The sequence below is a fragment of the Piliocolobus tephrosceles genome, chromosome 2, assembly GCF_002776525.5.
Source record: "Piliocolobus tephrosceles isolate RC106 chromosome 2, ASM277652v3, whole genome shotgun sequence".
In the NCBI taxonomy this organism is placed as follows: domain Eukaryota; kingdom Metazoa; phylum Chordata; class Mammalia; order Primates; family Cercopithecidae; genus Piliocolobus; species Piliocolobus tephrosceles.
This window is the reverse complement of record NC_045435.1, coordinates 28,258,173-28,280,668: the sequence shown is the minus strand read 5'-3', so window position 1 is coordinate 28,280,668 and position 22,496 is coordinate 28,258,173. Positions and strand designations below refer to the sequence as shown.

At 43.5% G+C, this 22,496-nt stretch overlaps 1 protein-coding gene across 1 annotated transcript in view; it reads right to left on the bottom strand.

Moving 5' to 3' along the window:
• Positions 1-2,619: 2,619 nt before the first annotated feature.
• Positions 2,620-22,496, bottom strand: part of C2H3orf52 (chromosome 2 C3orf52 homolog) — a 33,271-nt gene continuing 13,394 nt past the window's right edge. Inside the window, exons 3-6 of the mRNA XM_023212994.2 lie at positions 19,313-19,440; positions 11,557-11,627; positions 7,701-7,882; positions 2,620-4,207 (exon numbers count right to left, since the gene is read on the bottom strand). Coding sequence (XP_023068762.1) covers positions 4,203-4,207; positions 7,701-7,882; positions 11,557-11,627; positions 19,313-19,440 — 386 coding nt within the window. The 3' untranslated portion in view covers positions 2,620-4,202. The remainder of the gene's footprint in view (positions 4,208-7,700; positions 7,883-11,556; positions 11,628-19,312; positions 19,441-22,496) is intronic.

Genomic DNA, 22,496 nt, shown 5'->3' with positions numbered 1-22,496 from the left:
TACCCATTATGTCTGTATGTAACACTGATGCTGTTTCCCCTACATTTCAGGATTTCTGATGAAAGCTGTGCACCCCCTTTGCAGAAAACGCACATTCACACACACACACGTTTGTATATGATGTGTGTGGGAGTTAGGGATGCAACACCTCAGTGAAAGAATCCCTGCCCCTGATAAAGAACCTGAGCCTGAGCATTTAAATTACTCTCTCAAGCCACAGACATAACCAGGAAACTCTCCCTCCCTCATGCTGGTCTTAAAACTACTTAGCCAACATTCAGAGGCACAATTTATGCCACAACTGCAGACTTTGTGGTTTCCGTTTCATGTACATACTAGCATCTATAAATAATCCCTTATTCTGTGAATAAATTCTTATTTAAAACAGAAGAGAAAAATAGGAAGAGGGCAAAGACAGGGCAGGAAAATCTGTTGACAACAAGTTGAAATGCTAACGTATTTTAGGACAAACTTGAGTGATAAGTGCTTCGGATATTCTCAGGGATTGAAGGGCACGGACAGAACAGGAAATAGAAGTCTCCAGGATTCCATGAGGGCTCCAGGGAGAAGTAGATTCTGTTTCTATTTATCTCTGTTCATTTCCAAGCCTATAGCCTCAAGTTCAGAAAGCCACTTGATCTGAGCGTACCTTGGTTCTGCCAACTGTTAATTGGACCAGTATAAATTCTGTCTACTTTCCTACAGAATTCTCTTTTGCAAGGCACTTGGTGAAGCCTTGAGAGGTCATCATCATCATATAAAGTCTCCTGCAGTCTGAGGGCCCTCCCTCTCCATTCACCCCTGACTCCTGACCACTTGTGCTCCTTAGGAATTCCCAGATGTCAGCCAAGCCTGAACTGAGCATGCCTCTGGGGATCCTACCTGGGCTGGAGGCCATTCATAGTGTATGGTTGCCCTGTGATCTAGGCTTAGTTCTCAACAAGTGGTGGAACTCTGGGCTGGTCCTCCCAGCTCTCCAGAATTTGATTTCCCAACTGTGAGATGAGGGAGGTGCCTTTTGAAGCTGAGTCTATAATATCTAGTCACAAAGGAAAGATTTAAGGATGTCTGTGGATAAAGCTGCCAAAAATGCAGCACTAGTGTGAATTAACTTATTTTCAAGCAATGAAAGAGTGATGGGAGAGGAGAAGGAGGATATTGAGAGATTTCTCCCACTTTTTCTTAGCATTGATTAGACTCTGAATAGGACAGGATTCATGTCCAGAATTCACATGTAAAAGACAAAGTAGAGAACATGTACCTCATCCTAAGAAGACACAAACATGTGTAAAGGAAGGCAAATCTTCTTATTCAAACCCCACCAGTGCTTCAGGATTCGGCTTGAATCCTACTTCCTACAAAAAACCCTCCTCTGATTAAACTATACTGACCACTCTTTTCTCTAACCACCCGCAACCCTATTGGGGTTTCCGTTTGTTTGTTTGTTTGTGATGGAGTTTCACTCTTGTCACCCAGGCTGGAGTGCAATGGCGTGATCTCCGCTCACTGCAACCTCTGCCTCCTGGGTTCAAGCGATTCTCCTGCCGCAGCCTCCCGAGTAGCTGGGATTACAGGCACCTGCCACCATGCCTGGCTAATTTTTAGTAGAGATGAGGTTTCACCATTTTGGTCAGGCTGGTCTCGAGCTCCTAACCTCAGGTGACCCGTCTGCCTTGACCTCCCAAAGTGCTGGGATTACAAGTGTGAGCCACCATGCCCAGACTGCCATTGTTTTTAACCCCTGAGTATTTTTTCTGCTGTTTCCTGTTTCATCTGTACTGATCCTAACTCTTTAATAAAACTAACAGCTTCTTTTCTTATTGTCTTCTCCATTAGTATCCTCTACAGCCTTCTATAAAACACATCATTTTTTCAAATCTATAGAACTAAATTAAATTGAAAGGCAAAAAAAAAAAAAGAATTAGACACATGGCCGGAATTTTTGTTGGCGGAGGAATAGGAGCGGGTTCTGCTGATATGGCTGCTGTCATTCTATCCATATCTAAGTGACATACAGAGAAGAGCAGTTTTTCTTCTCAAATCCTTCAGTTTTTGAAACCTCACTAGGTACCAGGCATTATGCTCATCATGATGTTGTGTGATGAGCAGATTTATCTCCTGTAGCAGAAAGTGCATTTGCAAGTGACATTTTCTTTCAAACACCGCCAAATATGTTAGTCACAAAGGTTAGTTTTTCCATACCATTTGGGCAGAAAAGTCGAACCTATGGAAAGTCCTCTCTATGACTTGCAAGTGATCAAAACCCAAGACAAGGTACTTGCATCTTGGTGCTTCCCAAAGGAGAAGGGAAGAACAAAACCAAATCCTGCCTCCAGACATGAACAGGCCGTTCCTTCAAGCCCAAGCCCTTTCAGATACCACGTCCTGCCAGAGAGGACCTCAGAGAAAGAGGAGGGGATGGCCTCTGCCTGCTCTTGCTGGAACAGAGAGGAGAACCCAGGTTGCCCCCGCGAAACTTGGCTTGATCTTACTCACCCAGAAGAGGAAGCTGCCCTAAGGGAAATGAAAAGATGACATTCAACACCATTTACTGCAAGAAACAAACAAACAAACAAACAAAAACCCAGCCCAAAGCTCAGCCAATCGGAATGCAACAGCACAGATGCAAAAATAATTTATTGTAAATATTTTTAAATCATTCTCCATTCAAATTTTTCATTATTTTCTACAAAATACAAATACACTAAGGTTCACATTTGACATGTAAAAAATAAAGAGGAAGAAGAGAAACCCACTAGTTTCACTAGTTTAAGGAACGATCACTAAAATGAGACAATGATCTATAGTACATGTATCTTCTAGTTAAATAAGAAAGCAAATTCACATTATCCAGAGTCCTGGGTCATAAAGAACTCAAGTCAAATCTAGTCTGAGGCAGACACTAGCTCATGCCCACACACAGTTGCCTTTCACACTGACTTTAACCCAGGGCTGATTTAACTGACAGACGAGATCTCTCTCACGATACAGCACAAAACTCTTTCTCCTGGTAAATTTCTTTTCCCAACAAAACAAACACTCAGTTCCCTCACAACGGGCAATTCTGTATCTGTAGACAATCAATACAGTCACTAATATTCCTTCTACCCCCCAAATAGCTGGCCAAAGCTTCCAACATTTTATTTTCAAAGAAGAGTAGTTCTTCCTGTATCATAACCATCTGTAACAGGATACACAATCATTGCCTGAAGACACTGAGTCCTACAGGAACGTTTGCAGCACTGGGCAACAATAACCCAATGCGTAATATCCAGAGCAGATGTTAAACAGCCTTAATGATTCTCTAATGGAAGTTTCTAAAAATATAAATGGAGTGACTATCCAAAGTGATAGCAGTATGCTCAAAAGTCACAGGGACCCATATTTCCAAAAAGCGTGTTCAGGAATCACAGGAACAACGAGGAGTTGCAAAATAACGAAGAAGCGCACAGCTCCCATCTGTAGCTAGCTATATATACAGATCTCAAAGTAACCTTGGTGGTGTGCCTAGGGCTGGTTGGCTGAGATACTCAGGTACAGGTCATGGAAGCAGACACAGAACCACACTGCTGAGGTCTCCTGAAGTGTCTTCCTTTCCTTCACAGCCTGGCTTAGAGGTAGATCAAAACGAATGGTGGGAGGGGAGGAGGGTGATTTCAGTGAATGATTGGCTTAGTCTTCCTAACCTGGCTGCCTGCCTCTCCCTGCTCTACCAGCTCATGCTTATCCGATCCCACCTAAAAGAAGGCAGCGCACTGCTGCACTAAAGAAAAAGTAGCCCAGGTGGGTGGGGTGCTTCAAGGATAGCAGTGAGCCATGATCGCACCACCGCACTCCAGCCTAAGCGACAGAATGAGACTCTGTCTCAAAAAACAAAACAAAACAAAACAAAAACTAAAACAAAAAACAGAATACCAGTGACCTCCCACAGGGGGATGTACCCGCTGACCCTATTGCCCCCACCCTAGCTGGCTTCCTGCCTTTGTTGAGACTGGACCCAGCTGAAGCAGTGCTTGGGAGCTGTTTTACTGGGCTTGGAGCCAGCCTGCAGAATCAGGAGAGAAAGGAGTCTCCATCCCTCTGGTTGTTGCTGGTGCTTCTGTATTAATCCACAGAATCTTTTCTGCAAAACAGAGTGAATTGCCTTCACCTCCAGGACTTGGTGGCGCACTGCTTTCAGACACACACCAACCTCCATCACCTCATTCTAAAAAGAAAACACAGATGAACAAAAGTTACTGATTTTTAAAAACATTATTAAATGCTTAGGTTTTTATTTCATTTCATTGAATTTTAATATAAAATCTTAGATAAAATTTCAAGGTTTATAAATTCCTAACAGAGGAAATTTAGTCTTCAGTCCACACACAAACCACTCTGAATACATGTCAAAAGACAAATCACGTTTATTGTTTGTTGCTTATTTGTTTGGGTAGAATGCATGAGAAATAATTTTGATGATGTGGTTTTTGGGTGCTGAGGACATTTTAACATCCAGTCCCTTTTCATAATCCAACCATAAACTCTAAAATTTCCATTTTTAAAACATGTACAATATACTGTGAGAAATTCTGATGAGAGAAATGGTGTGAACCCTAGGAGGCAGGTGCAGGTGCAGATGCAAAGCCCTAAACAGACATGACACAGGGGAAGCCCGCCGGGGTCTACAGGAGTCCAGCCTCACCGCCACTGACAGGACTGACAAGATTCACTATTCTCCCTAGCTGGGGCTTTTTCCTCTTCTCTCTCACAAAAATCCTGGTTTTGTCCTTTTTCCCTACTCAGTCTACTAGCTGACTCCTTCCCATGTGAGAACATACTAAGTACCTCCTCTGTGTCCAAAGTAACTCAGGATGCTGACCTTTTCTTTGACCTTTGTAAAATAGACTTTCCCTTCTTAGCCCAGGGCCCCACTCACCTACGAGGTGAAGAAGATCAAAGAATGGGAAGGGTGAGGGACGATGGACTTAAAAAATTCCTTTATCATGATATTTTAAGGAAAGTGTTTATTTTTATAAGGCATCCAAATACGCATGCAGTCAGGTCAAAATAATCGCCATATTTCCAAATTAGAGAATAAGAAGCAAACACACAAAAACGCCTCAGGAATCCAAATTACAATCTAATTTCGGATTCTGCTTTTAAAGTGCACATATTCAAACCCCAAATGGACCATAGGCTGGCCTCAGGGAAATACTCGGAATCCCTGAAATTGTCTGTACAATTTTGTGTTGTGGGGAGAGGTGTGTACATTTTTTTTTCCCTGGGGAGAAGGTACATGGCTGTCTTCAGATTCTCTAAGGGGCAAACAAACCAAACAATGTTAAGAATCTTTGCTCTTTGAAGACTGAGAACATTACCATTGTGGGAAACTAGTTGCCCAGCTAATCACAGGGCGGGGGTGGCAATCCCCCAAGCCCACAGCTCAGGTGCACGGGGAAACTGGCGTAAGAACTCACTCCATCCCTCTTGGTCCCTCCGAGGGCCCTGGGCCTCTCCCTGACACATCTTCCCTTTCTCTAGAGTTTGCCTCTGCGCTCACCCCCACCTGCCTGCCTGCCTGCGATGAGTCTCTCTTCTTCTTTCCTTATTTCCCAACTGCTTCTCTGTGCACCCTTCCCTTTGAGAGGGCAGTGACACTTACATTCTCAAAACATAAAATGGCTCAAATACTGCACATCCATGCTCTGGAAAGTGGGACATGGGGCCACAGAAAACCCCACATTTTCTCAGCATGTCCCGTCAGAAGAAACGCATGAGAGAAAGAGTGCAACTTCCAGAAGAGCAGAGACTTTGTTCCACTCATAGCTGCCTCCCCAGCGCCTGCTGGAGCACCAAGCCCTAGGGAAACGGCTGAGTCTCTTTGGCCAAGCTCAGGGTCTTCTGAGAGCCCTCCTCAGGCCTCATGAGCAGCCTGCCCTTTATCCTGTGCTGTATGAACCTCTCAGCCTTGGAAGCCTCTTAAACCTTTCCTCAGACCTCTGCCCACCTCCCTGGCCTCCATTTGGAAGGAGCCAGTAACAATTTTTGCAAGGGGCCTAAGAAAATCAAGACCAACCACACCACAGCAGCAGCCCCCAAAGGCATCGCAGGCTTCTTTACACAGGAGGAGGCTGAAGGTTTGTGGTTTTTTGTTTGTTTATTTGTTTGTTTGTTCTTTTGAGACGGAGTTTCGCTCTTGTCACCCAGGCTGGAGTGCAATGGTGCAATCTCGGCTCACCGCAACCTCTGCCTCCCCGGTTCAAGCGATTCTCCTGCCTCAGCCTCCCAAGTAGCTGGGATTACAAGCACTCACCACCATGCCCGGCTAATTTTCGTATTTTTAGTAGAGATGGGGTATCACCATGTTGGCCAGGCTTGTCTCAAACTCCTGACCTCATGTGATCCACCTGCCTCAGCCTCCCAAAGTGCTGGGATTACAGGCGTAAGCCACCACACCTGGCCTTTTTTTTTTCTTTTTAAAATTACTGTAATTGGGGTACAACCTCTTCGCTCCACACACATATTGTCTGCCTGAACCACAGACACACTTTATTCAGGATGCTCTGTGAGGGGGATCTCCCTTTATGAGACATTTCCAGTGAGCTAAAATGTGGCCTTCAGAATGGCATTCTTAAGAACTGTTTTACATAACGTTCCACCTTCTTAGGCCAACATTACTCTTGCCTCTCATCCTCAAGAAACAGTGTCATCATAATAAACACCTTGTCTTGTACTATGCACTAACACGTGTGCTTTTAACCCCGTTCCATGCTTTTGATTCTAGACCGTTAATGCACCTGCTGCCAACCACAACTACTTCTAATTTGCCTTTCATTCATTCAACTAGTATTTACTGAGAACCTACCAAAGTGGAGAAAGTGATTCTGATGGACTGTGGATGAGAACATAAAATATTCAAGATTGTTGGCATTATGGGCTAAATAAGAGCAAACAAGCCGCCGAGCCAGGTATCAGAAACTGAGATCAGCAGCAAAGGCCAGAGCTTCACTACAAAGCAATGGAAGGACATTTTGAGGGCCTGAAGCCGTTTGGCCTTCTGACCTTCCTTTCTGCCAGGTTTTGTTCCGAGTGTTAAAAGTTCTCATATTCCGATAAATGGGGTGTTTGTTACATTTATTAAACAACATATCTATTTCCTTGTTCTGTTCTTAATTTTAAAAGTTGACGAGTAAATTTGTCATAATTTTCTAAGGAAAGGAATAAACTTCTCTCTATTAATTTCTTAATGGTCTCAGTGGCCTTCAACAGAAAAAGAAGTAGGTTCCCCATATGAAGATACTCTGAGCAATTTAGCTGCATCATTTATTTCAAATTCTTCAGTTCTTACTTCTCTTGTGAAACCAGTGTCTCCATAAAGGTTGCTAATCATGTTGTAAAGTAGGATACAGGGTTTAGAATGTGGGTAAACTGCATGAGGAAACACGTAGCAATGTTCATCTTTATGGCTGAATTATCTTTTCCATAACTGTTCCCCAAGTACACTGTGTAATTATGGAGGGCACGGACTGTGTAGCCTCCACAGAGAGGGGAACATCACCTCACAGCAACACCACGCACTGAGGGGACAAGTGAAGAAATGAATAGTCTGACGCAGTACCAAGGCACCAAAGTTGCCAAATTGAACCAAACCAATCTGACTCCAATCTGGTTCACCTGTTTATCATCACAACTCTGACTTCTTTACTTGCTCTACTTACCATAGAGCAAGAGGGATGCTGGATCAAGCCCCAGACTCTCACAACCAGGTATGTTCTCATCATGGAAATCCTGTAGCAAAATGCCCAGCACCAACTCCTCACTCATCATATACTTCATAACATTTTCATCATCTGATGGAACCCCAAATTGCAGGTGGTAGGTTACTGTGGCATTTTCACCACTGAAAGGCAAACCAGAGACATTAAAGCATAGACAGCATCACACTACAACTCAAGAAATGAATTTAAGCAATAACTTTTTTTAAAGTTTTGCATATTCTTCCAGTACAAAATAGCAAAGAATGTTCTGTCCTGGAAGAACATAGTGTCCGGTAAGAATCCTTTTCCATAGATTCATCACAAAAAGTTGAGGTGATCCTAACCTCCTCCTTCCACCTAGTACCCATCCTCTGGGAATCCACTGGGAGAGTCCATCAGAGGGAGAGGTGCAGCCCATCACCGGTCAAGATGCTGAGGAGATCCCAAGCTTCGCTCATCATCTGTTCCAACCCCAGCCTGCATCCCTCAAGGCAAGCCAGGGAAGCCTCCCCTTTTCTCCACACACATTCCTTCTTCATGTTCTCAGCATTGTCCCCACAAAGATGTACCAGAGATCTTTAGTTTAATCAGTTCTTTATTTGACCTATGAAAATGTTTAAGGCACAGCCAAAGCTTCTTACCATTGGCTGGGTCCAGAACTTCTGAATGTTGACAGAGACCACCCTGTGTATCAGCAACAAACCAGGCTTCCCTGGTTTGTCACCAAAGTGAGAAACTTTTCTGTCCCATTTCCAGAGGCCCCTAGGGCAAGATAACCAAGCCCTGTAACTCTCAGTAATGGGACCTAAGGAAAGGGAATTTTCATCTTCCTAGAACATTTTTTCCTATTTCCAAAATAAAAATAATCAAGGGCTACCCTCCATTAATTAGTGTCTAATGCTACTCTTTAAATGCTACTTCAACATTTAGTTTATTCATAGTTATCCTATTACTTTGGTTCAAGATGGGCCAGATTAAGAACCAGCAATAAAATGACGAGCAGGAGGCCACATCGGAGACTATCACCTTGGGGAAGTTTTGCAGATGCACCAGGCCCATTAGTGTGAATCAGGCCCCTGCCCCTGCTAAGGACAGGCAAAGAGCTCCCTCTTCTGGCCACAGGTCACACAGGCCGCTATTCTTGGATCTTACACAGTGGCTAACAATTGAGTTTACAAACTCTGCTACGGCTGGGAGATGTGCCAGATCCTTCAGATCAGATGAATAATGGAGAGTCAGGACTCTCAAGAAACTCATAGTTTCAAGGACGCCCTACAGGAAAGCCGAAAAATGCACTTTCAAACTGCAATCCAGCTACCCTAGTTTGCAGGTGTCATAACTTGTTCCCTGAGCTCTGCCCTCTAATTATCGCTAATGATGATCAACACCTACACAGCCAGCCACCCTGCATTCCCAGGGGCAGGACTTGGGCTGGCTAATGGAGAGGGCCAGAGTCTGACCTTCAGAAGACCAGGTCAGAAGCTGAATGGGAAAATCGGGCCACCTAGCCTGGCCTGGCCAGCCCATCCTAATCCCCCATGGCAGGTCCCAGGGTAAATTTATGTAAGGCTGAATTCTGAGAAAAGAGCAATTTTCAGGGCCTTTCCCCCAGCTGCCCACCACTGGAGTGAGTCTAGCAGCCAGTAAACCAAAGGGCATTTTTCTAGGTTCTAGTCGGGCTAGTCCAGGGCTGAGGTCACGATGCCCCTGTAAACACAAATGCATGTGCCGAGGAGTTAGCCGCCTTCCACCCATGTGCAGCAGCACCTTTGGGGAAGCAATGGCTTTTCTTCCTCAATTCAATACTTTAGAACCCCTGCCTGGACTTCTTGAAACAAAGTGAGGAGATGTCACCATAAGTACCATGTACATTGGGTCTGTTTTGTTTTGTTTGAGTCTCTCTGTGTCACAGGCTGGAGTGCAGTGGCATGATCTCAACTCACTGCAACCTCTGACTCCCTGGTTCAAGCGATTCTCCTGCTTCAGCCTCCTGAGCAGCTGGGGTTACAGGCACGCGCCATCACGCCCAGCTAATTTTTGTATTTTTAGTGGAGATGGGGTTTCACCATGTTGGCCAAGATGGTCTCAATCTCCTGACCTTGTGATCTGCCTGCCTCGGCCTCCCAAAGGTCTGGGATTACAGGCCTGAGCCACCGTGCCCAGCCCGTTGGGAGTCTTTAAAGGAGATCAAAGGCAGCCTGCACCATATGTATCTGTAGACTTCAGGTCTTTTGGCCCCACACCATGGTGCTACCTACCACCTGCTTTATGTGCCTCCCCTCCCAGGTCTGCTAATATTAGGGTTTGGAGAACTTACAGCTTGAAAGGGGACTCTTAATATAATACAACCTTTTTTTTTTTTTTTGAGACGGAGTCTCGCTCTGTCGCCCAGGCTGGAGTGCAGTGGCCGGATCTCAGCTCACTGCAAGCTCCGCCTCCTGGGTTTACGCCATTCTCCTGTCTCAGCCTCCTGAGTAGTTGGGACTACAGGTGCCCGCCACCTCGCCTGGCTAGTTTTTTTGTATTTTTTTTAGTAGAGACGGGGTTTCACCGTGTTAGCCAGGATGGTCTCGATCTCCTGACCTCGTGATCCGCCCGTCTCAGCCTCCCAAAGTGCTGGGATTACAGGCTTGAGCCACCGCGCCCGGCCCAATATAATACAACTTTTGATGGTCATATTCCAGAGACATGTCAGGCATAATGGATAATGAAGCTTTGATGTAAATTTTAAGTCATCTCTAATAGTCCCAGTGATGTAAACGGATAATAAACTGACTCCACACACATACACCCTGATGCCTACATCTCAAGAACATTAAAGATGAGGAGGAAATTTAAAAAATAAAAAATACATATGGGTGTGTATATCCTATGTGTGTGTGGTATCTGTGGTGCCTATAATAGATACATGAACAGAAGTAATTACACTCAACTCTTGACTGCTATTAACTCCATGGAAGGGAATGGCATTAGTTATTGGTGGTGGCAGTGGAGAAGAAAGGAGGCAGAAGGTAGGCTTTTCCTGTGCATACCTCTTTATGGCGTCGTCTTCTTCTTCTTCTTCTTTTTTTTTTTTTTTTTTTTGACAGAGTCTGGCTCTGTCACTCAGGCTGGAGTGCTGTGGCGCAATCTCAGCTCACTGCAACCTCCTCTCCTGAATTCAAGAGATTCTCCTGCCTCAGCCTCCCGAGTACCTGGGATTACAGGCACCCACCACCACACCTGGCTAATTTTTGTATTTTTAGTAGAAGGGTTTCACCACGTTGGCCAGGCTAGTCTTGAAGTCCTGACCTCAAGTGATCCGGCCGCCTTGACCTCCCAAAGTGCTGGGATTACAGGCATAAGCCACAATACCCGGCCCCTCTTTACATCTTTAATACTAAACAAGGAGAATATACTCCTGTATTACTTGTGCTCCTCAGAAGCAAATGCCTATACACCTATACATAGATTATATCACTCATATCACAGCATTACCTGAGATCTATTTCTACTTCTACCCTTAGCTTATTTGAGCATTCATTGTTAAACAGGAATCGTTTACCTGGGACTGGCTTTTCCTCTATTCTGTGTGACCCTGGTCGAATCATACCATTAATCTGGTCTTCCTTTTTCTCATTTGTAAAATAAGGGAGTCAAGCCTGTTGGTGTAAAAGACCTTCCCAGCACTGCCATTCTGTGATTTCTGTGATTCTGTTATGGGTTCCCTTCATGCTCTGAGGCTGTGGGAAGCCCTGCTAGGTAAATGATGAAGGGTGGGGTGGGGGGGATCTCTTTCCAGAGAAAGAGAGCAAAATGTAATGTTCCACACTCTTACCTGAAGTCCACTATTTCAACTGAAGTAAAATAACGACTCAGAGAGGGCGATGTACTGTACACATCAGTGATCTAAAACAAACAGAAGCAAATTAAACCACACACATTACTGACAGATTACATTACACAACACCTGACAAAGCAAAACTACTTCTATGGCAGAGGACATTCCATTCTAGACTGGAATCAACTTATCTGGAAGCTCTGGATCAAGAAATAGGAAGGTTTGAGCCTACCATAAACCAAAACTCAAGTTAACGCTACTTCAAAAGAACCACATTTATAAGGACCAAATGACTCAGCTTCTCTCAGAAGTTGCACTGGCACCCTGTGGCCTTGGTGGTGAGAACATCAGCAGCTGGAGCCCACACAGACCTCACAGACCATAGGAAGGAGAGAGGACCCCAAAATGGCTGCTGGATAGCAGCAGCACAGACCACTTAGCACCTGGGACATTGCTTAGCCAGGGCTTCTTTCTCCCTTCTCCAGAGCTTCAGCAGAAAGACAAACAGCCATGCTAAGCCACGGATCTAGCACATCCCCTGGACAAAGAGACAAACAGGGGAATTGCAAAAATATGGAGGCTTTGTTTTATGCATGAAACATTGCAAGCATCATAAAAAATAATGACACCTGTGTTTCCACTACCTAGCTTTCATGTCTTCACAGTTTGCTATATTGGGTTCGGCCCTTTAATTTAAGAAACAAAATAAAGCTAAAATGACCCCTACATACCATTCAGCTCTTCCTCTCTCTCTTCCTTAGTACTAACTATCACTCTGAAGCTGGCATGCATCCTTTCCTTGCATATTTTAACAAATTGCTACTTATTTATGTAATCATAACAAAATATAATTTGTGTTTTTATTCAAACAAAAGGCACCACATTCTACAAAATCTTCTAAAACTTGTTTTTCACCAAAATTACATTTAAGATTTATTCATAAAATAAATCTCAATAAAAGGCATTTACCTAACTCCTGCATAGATTCATTTAAATGAGTATACCAGCTTATCCATTCCCCTACGGATGATCACATGCACTATTACCAATTTCCCCCTATTACAACCTACGCTGAAGCAATCATCCTTAATTTCTCTGTGCATCTCTTCTCGGACACGCAGGAGTTTCCAATGGGCATATGCCAAGAAAAGGAATTGTTGGGTTCAAGGGTAGGTTCATCTCCAACTTCACAAAATTGCTCTCCCTTTCCCATCCCTCCCAGCAATGTATACATATCCATTTGCCACATCCTTACCAGCACTTAGTGTTACCAAACTTAAATTTTTTCCACTCTGAGGAGTATAAAATAGTGCTTCACATTATTTTAATCTGTACCGCCTCGCTCACTAGTGAGGTTGAACATCTTTTCATATGTTTATTAACTCTGGGACTTCTCATCTCTGAATTTCTCACTCATTTCCTTTCTTTCCCTTGGCTTATCTATCTTTTTCTCATCTAGCTGAAGTGGTTAGTTTTATATTCTGGATACTAGTTGGTGATATTATGTTACACACATCTTTTCCCAGGCATTGAGCAGTTGTGTTTCAGAGGTCTGAATCCTAAACTAGTAGTACTCAGGAACATGTGCCATCCCCAGCTACAGCCATTATGGCTTAATGACCTATTACTTTATTCCATAATAAGCAGTCAAATATACAAAAACAGCAGTGCCCTAGGGAGAGCTCACCTTGCTTCCCCTCAACTCTGAATGGAATGTCAAGGACGCTGCACTTCCACAATACACTCCCATTTAATTCAACATGTACAACCCATCTCTCAAAGAGAGAACAAAAGATGAGAGTACCTGCTATTTCTGCTCTTCTAATCTTGTCATTATTGTCGTGATCTTTATAAAAACCTGGCATAACAGGCATTAACATGTCTCCCCTTTTTACTGGAAAATAAAACAGCACTCTATTCCATGAGATGAAGAAAACCTGTCCCAAGTTACTGTGCTAGTAAATGGAGAAGCCAACATTCAATCCTACGTGTTATGAACACTAAAAACCAGCTTCTTCCCATCTTACCACACTACCCAGTGAAGATGAAATGGATATATATACAATGAAGGAAATTGTCTCCTGAAGAAGAAAATGACTGGGTCGTCGTACAGCTCTTAAGTCCCAAAGCACAGGATGTTGCCAATAGGCTGACAGCCATTTAAAAAACTCAGGAAGTAGGAAAGCAGCTTTCACGGGGATGCTGTGATGGGGAGGAGAATGAGGATGCCGTAGAGTAGGATCTTTTCAAGCACCAATGTCAAGCACTCACGTCTCTCTCTTCCTTTTGGACTGAGCTTCCTATGGCAGGGGTGATATCTATCCTTCCTTCCAGTCTTCTCTGTTTCCTCCTTCCCTTCCTTCCTTTATTAATCTCTAGGGCCCAGCACAGTGTTTTGCACATAAGGGCTTTCAGAAAAATTTTTAAGTTAAAATTGTAAGGTAACATATGGAGTGGTAGACTAGATCACTTTTTGTGTTCACTTAAAGATTCTTTTTGATCATGCTCCTCTGCTGTACTTAGGACATATTTCTATTTGGGGAGCTGTTAGTCACACTGTCCACTTTGGGCCCAAAGAAGTGACATAGGGAGGTTCCTCAACCCTTAGTCTGGTGTCTCCCACACAATGTCTATGGGGCTTGGTGCAAACTGAGCAAGGAGCTCAGCGAGTTGATTAGCTGAGTCTGATGCAGTGGCTAATTAGAGACCAGCTTCCAGAATAAGAGAGGTGCCATCATTAACTCCTAACCCATGCACAGGGTGTGCTGGTTCACATGTAACTAACACGCTGGCTTAAGCAGAGTAACAGCCCCAACCCTGAGAGGAAAAAACTGTGGCAATGACACATGGCAGGGCCTGTGTTTAGAAAAGCCAAAGGAAAGGGCATAAAGTTCCAATACTGTGATATAATAAAAATACATATACGTTTAGTCTCTGTCCCAGTTCCTGGCACAGAATTCCTAAAACCCTTGTTACTTCCTGAGTGACAGGGGTGCCGGGTACATCTTTTACTCTAACATTTGATCTTTACCCCAGCTCCTGACACAGACCTGCTCCTAAATCTCTCGCAGTTTCCTGGGTTATAGGAGTGTCTTTATGTCTGATGAGGCAACTCTTGGTGGGCTGCTGGATGGGAGCTGATCATCAGAAAGACCAAGCCACAGCTAGAAGCTTGGAACTTCCAGCCAGTGTGGTGGAGTGGGATGGTGCACGCCTGTAATCCCAGCTACTCGAGAGACTAGCAGGGAGAATCACTTGAAGCCAGGAGCTTGATATCAGCCCAGGCAATATAGTGAAAACTGTCTCGAGAAAAAAAAAAAAAGAAGAGGAAGAAATCTGAAGCTTTTGGCCCCACCTCCACCCCCATCCTCCAGAGGGGAGAGAGGCTGGAGAGCAAGTTCTCTCCAGCATAATAATACATAATAATCCATCATGCCTATGTGATGAAATCTCCATAAAAAATCCCTAAAAGACAGAGTTTGGAGAGCTCCCAGGTGGCTGACCACATTTACAAGGAGGGTGGCACACCTGAAAGGACATGGACACCCATGTTCCGTCCCACATGTCCATCCTATGTACCTTTTCATCTGGCTTTTGATATGCTCTATTCTCTACAGTGTACCCATAAATGTAATGCTTCCCTGAGCTCTGTGAGCCATTCTAGCAAATGATCAAACCCAAGGTGGGGGTTTTGGAAACCTCGGATTTGCAGCTGGTTGGTCAGAAGCACAAGTGACAACCTAGACTTGTAACTGGCGTGTTAAGTGAGGAAAGTTTTGTGGGGCTGAACCCTTAAACTGTGGGGTCTGCCCTAACTCCAGGCAGATCATGTCAGAAGTGAACTGGATTGTAGGATACACAGCTGGTGGCATATAATTGGTTGGTGTGGAAAAAAACACACACATGTGGCCACAGAAGTGTTCTGCATTGAATGTGGGTATAGAGAAAAAAATTGTTTTTCCTCCACAAATACTCACTTCCATTTATCTTTTATATCCATAAACTTCTGGAAGTTGACCTAATGGAAGAAAGGAGTTATTGACCTGACAATAAGACAGGAATGCCTTCAGGTGCTAATTTTTGTTCCTGAGCATATTTGGTTGGGGAATGAAAGGCAGGAATCTGTCACTTCACTATGCCTTACTTTGATCATGTGTAAATAAGATAATTCTTTTTTTTTTTTTTTTGTGAGACCGGGTCTCTGTTGCCCAGGCTGGAGTGCAATGGCGCCATCTCGGCTCCCTGCAAGCTCCGCCTCCCGGATCCATGTCATTCTCCTGCCTCAGCCACCCAAGTAGCTGGGACTACAGGCGCCCGCCACCACGCCTGGCTAATTTTTTGTAGTTTTAGTAGAACCGGGGTTTCACTGTGTTGGCCAGGATGGTCTCAATCTCCTGACCTTGTAATCGACCTGCCTTAGCCTCCCAAAGTGCTGGGATTACAGGCATGAGCCACCGTGCCCGGCCCAATATAATTCTTTTAAAATGTTTCTCAAGTTATTTTTATGTAATCTCATTTGCACCTGAGTTATATAGAGAAAGTGCACTGATTTCTATTTATCAGAGAAGAAACTGGCTCAAAGACATCTGTGGACCCACCGCAGGCATCAATGTCAGTCCCTGTTCCTTTGCCACTACCTACGACTGATGAGCCCAAAATACCCAGAGAATTTCCTTGTGTGACTCCGTGCAAGAGATATGGTTGTAAGATGAAAAATGGACATTCATTTATGTGGGGAAAAGATAGAGAAATCAGACTATTACTGTGTCTGTATAGAAAGAAGTAGACATAAGAGACTCCATTTTGTTCTGTATTTGAGATGCTGTTAATCTGTAACCCTACCCCCAACCCTGTCCTTGTAAGAGACATGTGCTGTGGTGACTCAAGGTTTAATGGATTTAGGGCTGTGCAGGGTGTGCTTTGTTAAACAAGTGCCTGAGGGCAGTATGCTTGTGAAAAGTCATCACCATTCTCTTAATCTCAATTACCCAGGGACACAGACTGCCAAAGGTCGCAGGGACCTCTGCCTAGGAAAGCGAGGTGTTGTCCAAGGTTTCTCCCTATGTGATAGTCTGAAATATGGTCTCGTGGGAAGGGAAAGACCTGATTGTCCCCCAGCCCGACACCTGTGAAGGGTCTGTGCTGAGGAGAATTAGTAAAAGAGGAAAGAAGGCCTCTGGGCAGTTGAGATAGAGAAAGGCATCTGTCTCCTGCCCGTCCCTGGGCAATGGAACATCTCAGTGTAAAACCCGATTGTATGTTCTATTTACTGAGATAGGAGAAAATCGCCTTAGGGCTGAAGGTGGGACTTGCTAGCGGCAATGCTGCTCTTTGTGCACTAAAAAGGTTTATGGAGATGTTTATATATGCATATCAAGGCACAGCACTCTTCCTTAAACTTATTCATGTCACAGAGATCTTTATTCATACGTCTTTCTGCTGACCTTCTCCCTACTATGATCCTGTTGTCCTGCCACTTCCCCTTTTCTAAGATGGTAGATAATGATCAATAAATACTGAGGGAACTCAGAGACCAGTGCCGCCGCGGGTCCTCTGTATGCTGAGCGCCGGTCCCCTGGGCTCACCTTTTCTTTCTCTATACTTTGCTTCTGTGTCTCATTTCTTTTCTCAAGTCTCTCGTTCCACCTAACGAGAAATGCCCACAGGTGTGGAGGGGCAGGCCACCCCTTCAATTTACCTTTGAAATAGACAGTCTACTCTGCAACAGGTGACACATGTGGATGCTGACTCGTCTTATTTCTGCTCAGCAAATGCAAAACCTCTCCATTAAAAAAGCAGCCAAGAGGAAAGTAGCAAGAAGCTTCTCACTCAACAACTTGCCCCAGGAAGCAGGTGGAAGGAAAGGAGAAAAGGGAGCTGAAGATAAGACATAAATGAAGAGACTTCCGGGACTCGAAGGAAAGGGTGGCGGGGGTGAGGGATAAAAGACTACAAATTGGGTACAGTGTACCCTGCTCAGGTAATAGGTGCACCAAAATCTCAGAAATCACCACTAAAGAACTTATTCATGTAACCAAATACCACCTGGTCCCCCAAAACCTATGGAAATAAAAAATAAAAATAAAATGAATAAATTTAAACAATCTAAAAAAATTTAAAGACATAAATGAAGAGAAGGAGAAAGAGAAACCTGGAGTAATCATCACAGGATACAAACTCCTGTGATAAAAGAAGCAATTAAATCTCATGCATGGGTACCCAGAAACTGACTCTGATATGACCTAGATGGAATCACCTCTTCAGGCGCTTTTGTAGGAATCAAATCGAATGGAAGTTAAATAGCACTCACTCCATTCAACCTAGCGATGGCAGAGAAGAATCTAACGGAGGCCAGGCTGTTCTTGCCCAGATTTTCTTATCAAAATTTCTGGGTCTGGCTGTGAACCACCCTGTCTTTGACAGGATGATCGGGATGCTCCACCCAACCCTCCTATTCTGGCTGCAGAGCTTCCGTCTTCCACAGAGCATTCATTCTCCTGAGTTTCTCATGCCATGACTGACACCGCCATCCATCTGCCCAATCACTCAACCAGAGCCTGGAGTCACGCTCTCCTCACCACCACCCAATCAGTCACGGACTCTTGTTGAGTGAGAATACCTCTTAAATCTCACGCAAATCTTCCTTATTTTCCTGACACTGCCCTAGTTCAAGCCTCCCTCATTTCTCACCTGGACTATTGTAACACCTTCTAACTGATCTCTTTCTCCTGGCATTCTCCACCAAAACACAGAAAGGCTAAAAGGAAAAATCTAACTGTGTCAATCTGCTGATTAAAATATTTTGGTGCTTTACCGAAGAGTGGGAAAGCCTTCATGACCTGACCCCTGCCTTCCTTTTTAGCCTCATCTCTGCAAGCCGTCACCACAAAGCATGGGAAGCCACAGTACATACTATGCAGATCCTTTAATGTCTCATGCTTTTTTATTTAGAACATTCCTATCTCATTTCAGAACTAATCCTGAGCATCACTTCACTTAAGAGGCCTTTCACGCCTTCATCTTCACCTCAGGTAGCTCAGATGCCCCTCCTTTGCCATTGTAAAGCACACTAGAACATATCACACTGTTATAAAACTATCTTTTTAGTTACTTCCTGTACTTGGACTGTGAGACCACTGCAGGCACAGACAGTGTGGCCCTGGCACTTGGCATGCTGTCTAGCACATCACAGACCCTCAATGGATACTACAGGTTGAATTCAATATAGGACCTGAGGGAGTAAAAAGAACAGTGTCCTCCAGCATTTATGTAGCTGGAGGCCAGGACTCTTCCCTCTGGCTTTGCACTACAGTAAAGACATTTACTTATATTTTAACAACGTTTTATTCTAGGCTCAGGAGAATACACGTGCAGGTTTGCTATATAGGTAAACGCGTGTCACGGCGGTTTGTTGTACAGTTTATTTTGTCACCCAGGTACTAAACCTGTACCCAATAGTTTTTTTTTTTTTTTTTTCTGTTCTTCTACCTCTTTCCACCCTCCACCCTTAAGTAGGCCCCAATGTCTGTTCCTCTCTTCGTGCCCACGTGTTCTCATCATTTAGCTCCCACCTGTAAGTAAGAACACGTGGTATTTGATCATAAAATATATTTATAAGCATCATTTTCTGCTAAAATCCAGACAAAGAATCCAAAATTGAAGCTACTTCCTCTACAGCTCTATGCCAATTATTCTAGCAGAACTCATATTCCAATGTCAAGAACTCCTCAGCAAGTACATAAGATGGAATTACCTTTCCGGTGAGCAGGTGGGGCAATTCCTCTTCAGCAACACACTCCTCTGGAATCTTTAGCATGACCAAGAATGTTTTATTTGATGATAATTCAAGTATTTCATTTTCATCTTCATCAACATAAGTTACTAAAGAGAGTAGGGGAGGTGGAAATGAAAAACGAAAGTAAACACCTGCATATAATAATAAACTTATTTATTCCATTGACTGCCATACTTGAACATAACTATGACCATCAAGGGTAAAGGCTGAACACAGCAAGCAAGTATAAGCAGAAATGCTTTCTCCACTCAGTAAAATTGAGTGAAATACAGGGATTTGCCTCCATCAAAATAAAAAGTTTGTTTTATGGCAAAGGGATCTCAGATTCCAATGAATACAGACTGGGGAAAGGGCCAGAGGGAGTAGGAAGAATATGAACTTCCTTATTAGACTGAACCTGCAGCTTAGCTAGGTACACAGGTGTCAAGACAGGTACTGAGAGACGGTAGTGGGTGGGGATGAACAATGAGTGATGGAGGACAGGAAGTGGGAACAAGCAACTGCATTGACTCACCTCCCAGTTCTCTGCTGGCAAAGACCACCATGAAGAAGTGACATCATCGACCCAAACAACAGAGGTGGGACTAGAAAATGAGCATGCAAGTCCATGTCTTGAAGTCTCCCCAGGAAGACAGAGGATGAGCATGAAGTCATCGCTCTCGACTATGTCTCACAGGACAGGTATGCTGACATGCTCTGCTTGCAGAAGGGAAGCTAAACTATACTCAGAGCCCCAGGGTGTGCAGGAATTACGTTCCTGGGACAATTAGTTATGTGTTGCTGCTTGTGTTTAATGACTGCTATCTAATTGATTTTTAAGTAGTTGGAACTAAAGGAAAATCACAAAGTGAGGATCCAGGCACCAGAAGCTGGCACTAGTGTGCTAATTATGCTCCCCTGGCTCCATGCCAGCCTCACCAGCTGGCCCCACGCAGGAGACCACCTCTCTGGCCCTGAGAAAGGCACAGGTGGGAGGAAGCAGGTGCTTATATTGCCATAGACTTTAAGACCATAGTGGAATAAATTCAGTGTTTGTGATGGAAGGACAGGCAAATAGGAGGAAGATTCCTGGTATTCCTGTTACTTATTCTGTGAGGACATCTGGAAATGTGAAGCATTTGGAGCAAGGAATGTGCACAAAAGAGTTAATATAGCAGGCCTGGGATTGCTAGCATAAGAAAGGCCTCCTCGAAATTGGTGCTGGCTGGCGTCAGAGAATTGGATTTTCCCCTGATGAGAGGGGCTCACTGTGCCTCAACTGTTTGTACAATGTGGCTAACATGTCCTTTCCTTCTGGGAGTCTGGATTTTTCATGCATGGTAAGCAAAGGCTACGTATATGACCAGCCCCCAGTGAAAACCCCAGGCACTGAATCGCTAATAAGCTTCCCTAGTAGATGAGATCTCACATGTGTTGTCACAGTCTATTGCTGGAGGAATTAAACAAGTCTGGTGCAACTCCACTGAGAGAGGACACCTGAAAGCTTGCTTCTGGTTTTCTCTGGATTTTGCTGTAATTAATCATTTGATGTAATGTATCCTTTTGCTGTAATACATCAGTCATCAGTAGGACTGCATGCTGAGTCCTGCGTATCCTCCTAGCAAATTGTTGAATCTAGGAATGATCTTGGGACCCCGGAACATAGGGAATTATCCCTGCGTCCTTACTTGCTATAAGTCATGATATTATGTTGTATGATTTTTTTAAAAAAGTTATGCCTTCATAGCAAAAAACTTGCAAAGTACAGGAAATTGTAACAAAGCAAAGAAAAAAATACTAATAATCATGCAATCAAGAGGGTTTTTTCCTCCTATACTTGATATTATATATTTGAGGTCTTAACAAATAGGTAATTTATATCCTGATTTTTGTTGTTTGCTGCTATTATTGCTTATTTATCCTGATTGTTTTGTTGTAAACATATCAAAAGCCATTTCCCCTGTGCTTAAAATTCCTTGCAAAGATTATTTTAACGGCTTCATAATAGGCTCACCTATTTTCTTAAATATGACTTTTATCATTTTCAGCTTTCTACTTCTATAAATAATATTTCAATGGGTATCTTGGAGTTCTATACCCACCATGTAGATTTCCAAAACAGATGTCAATGCCTCTGAAAACAACAGGGCATGCCAAGAGGACAGATACAAGCTTCAAATAACTGCTAAACTCAAGGACACTGAGAAGCGATGCCTCCCATAATAGCTCTAATGACACATATTTAATGTGCATCATCCAAATCATGAATCTGTACCAAGACCTATCTAAATAGTTGTGTATGTCAAAATAATAACAATAGTAACAATGACAGGCTTACCCAGTCAGGAGAGTTTTTATGTCACTAATGAGATAATCTGGGCTGTACTTACTCGTGTAGAAAAAACATATTTTTAAAAAATCACAAAAACGTGTTGTATGTTGAAGGAACATGAAAACAGTTCTTTGGCTAGAATATAAGAAATTAAGCTTGAGAGACAGCCCTTAAATGCCAGATACCTTCAAGGGGTAATGGAGTGTTGTTAAACATCTCCCACGAAGAAAGTAGAGGCCGGTGTTCAACGGAGGTTAATCGGTTGGTCATGGAAGGGATAAAATGAAACCAGGAGAAATGAGGCAGAGAGGCCAACAGGCACAAGTTTGGAAAAGATTGATTTGACTGACAGCAGTGGGAACAAAAAGAAAAAATTAATGAGAAAGCCCAGGATAGTGGAAACAGAGCTGACTTTAAAGGTAGCCAGACTTAGCCTGAACTCCTGCTGGCTATTTGTTAGCCAGGTGACCTTGAGCAAGTCATTTAAATCTCTGAAGCTGCTTCCCCAACAGAAATATCAGCACCTACAATGTAGGTGATAGTAAAGATGAAAACCAACATGCATAAAGTATCCTGCATGGTGCCCTGTAGTAAGTGAGAAAATTACCATCAAGACACTACCAAGGAATAACTAGTAAGATTTGGCCATTATCTAGACATGAGAAAGAAGAAATCAAAAAGGTTTCCAAGATATCAAGCCCAGGAACAAGAAGAATAATGGCTACTGTATTAAGTATGATGTGCAAACACTCTGCTACGCACTTTATGAATATATTTTCCTCACATAATCCTCACATCAACCCAATGAGTTAAATATTGTTGTTTTCATTT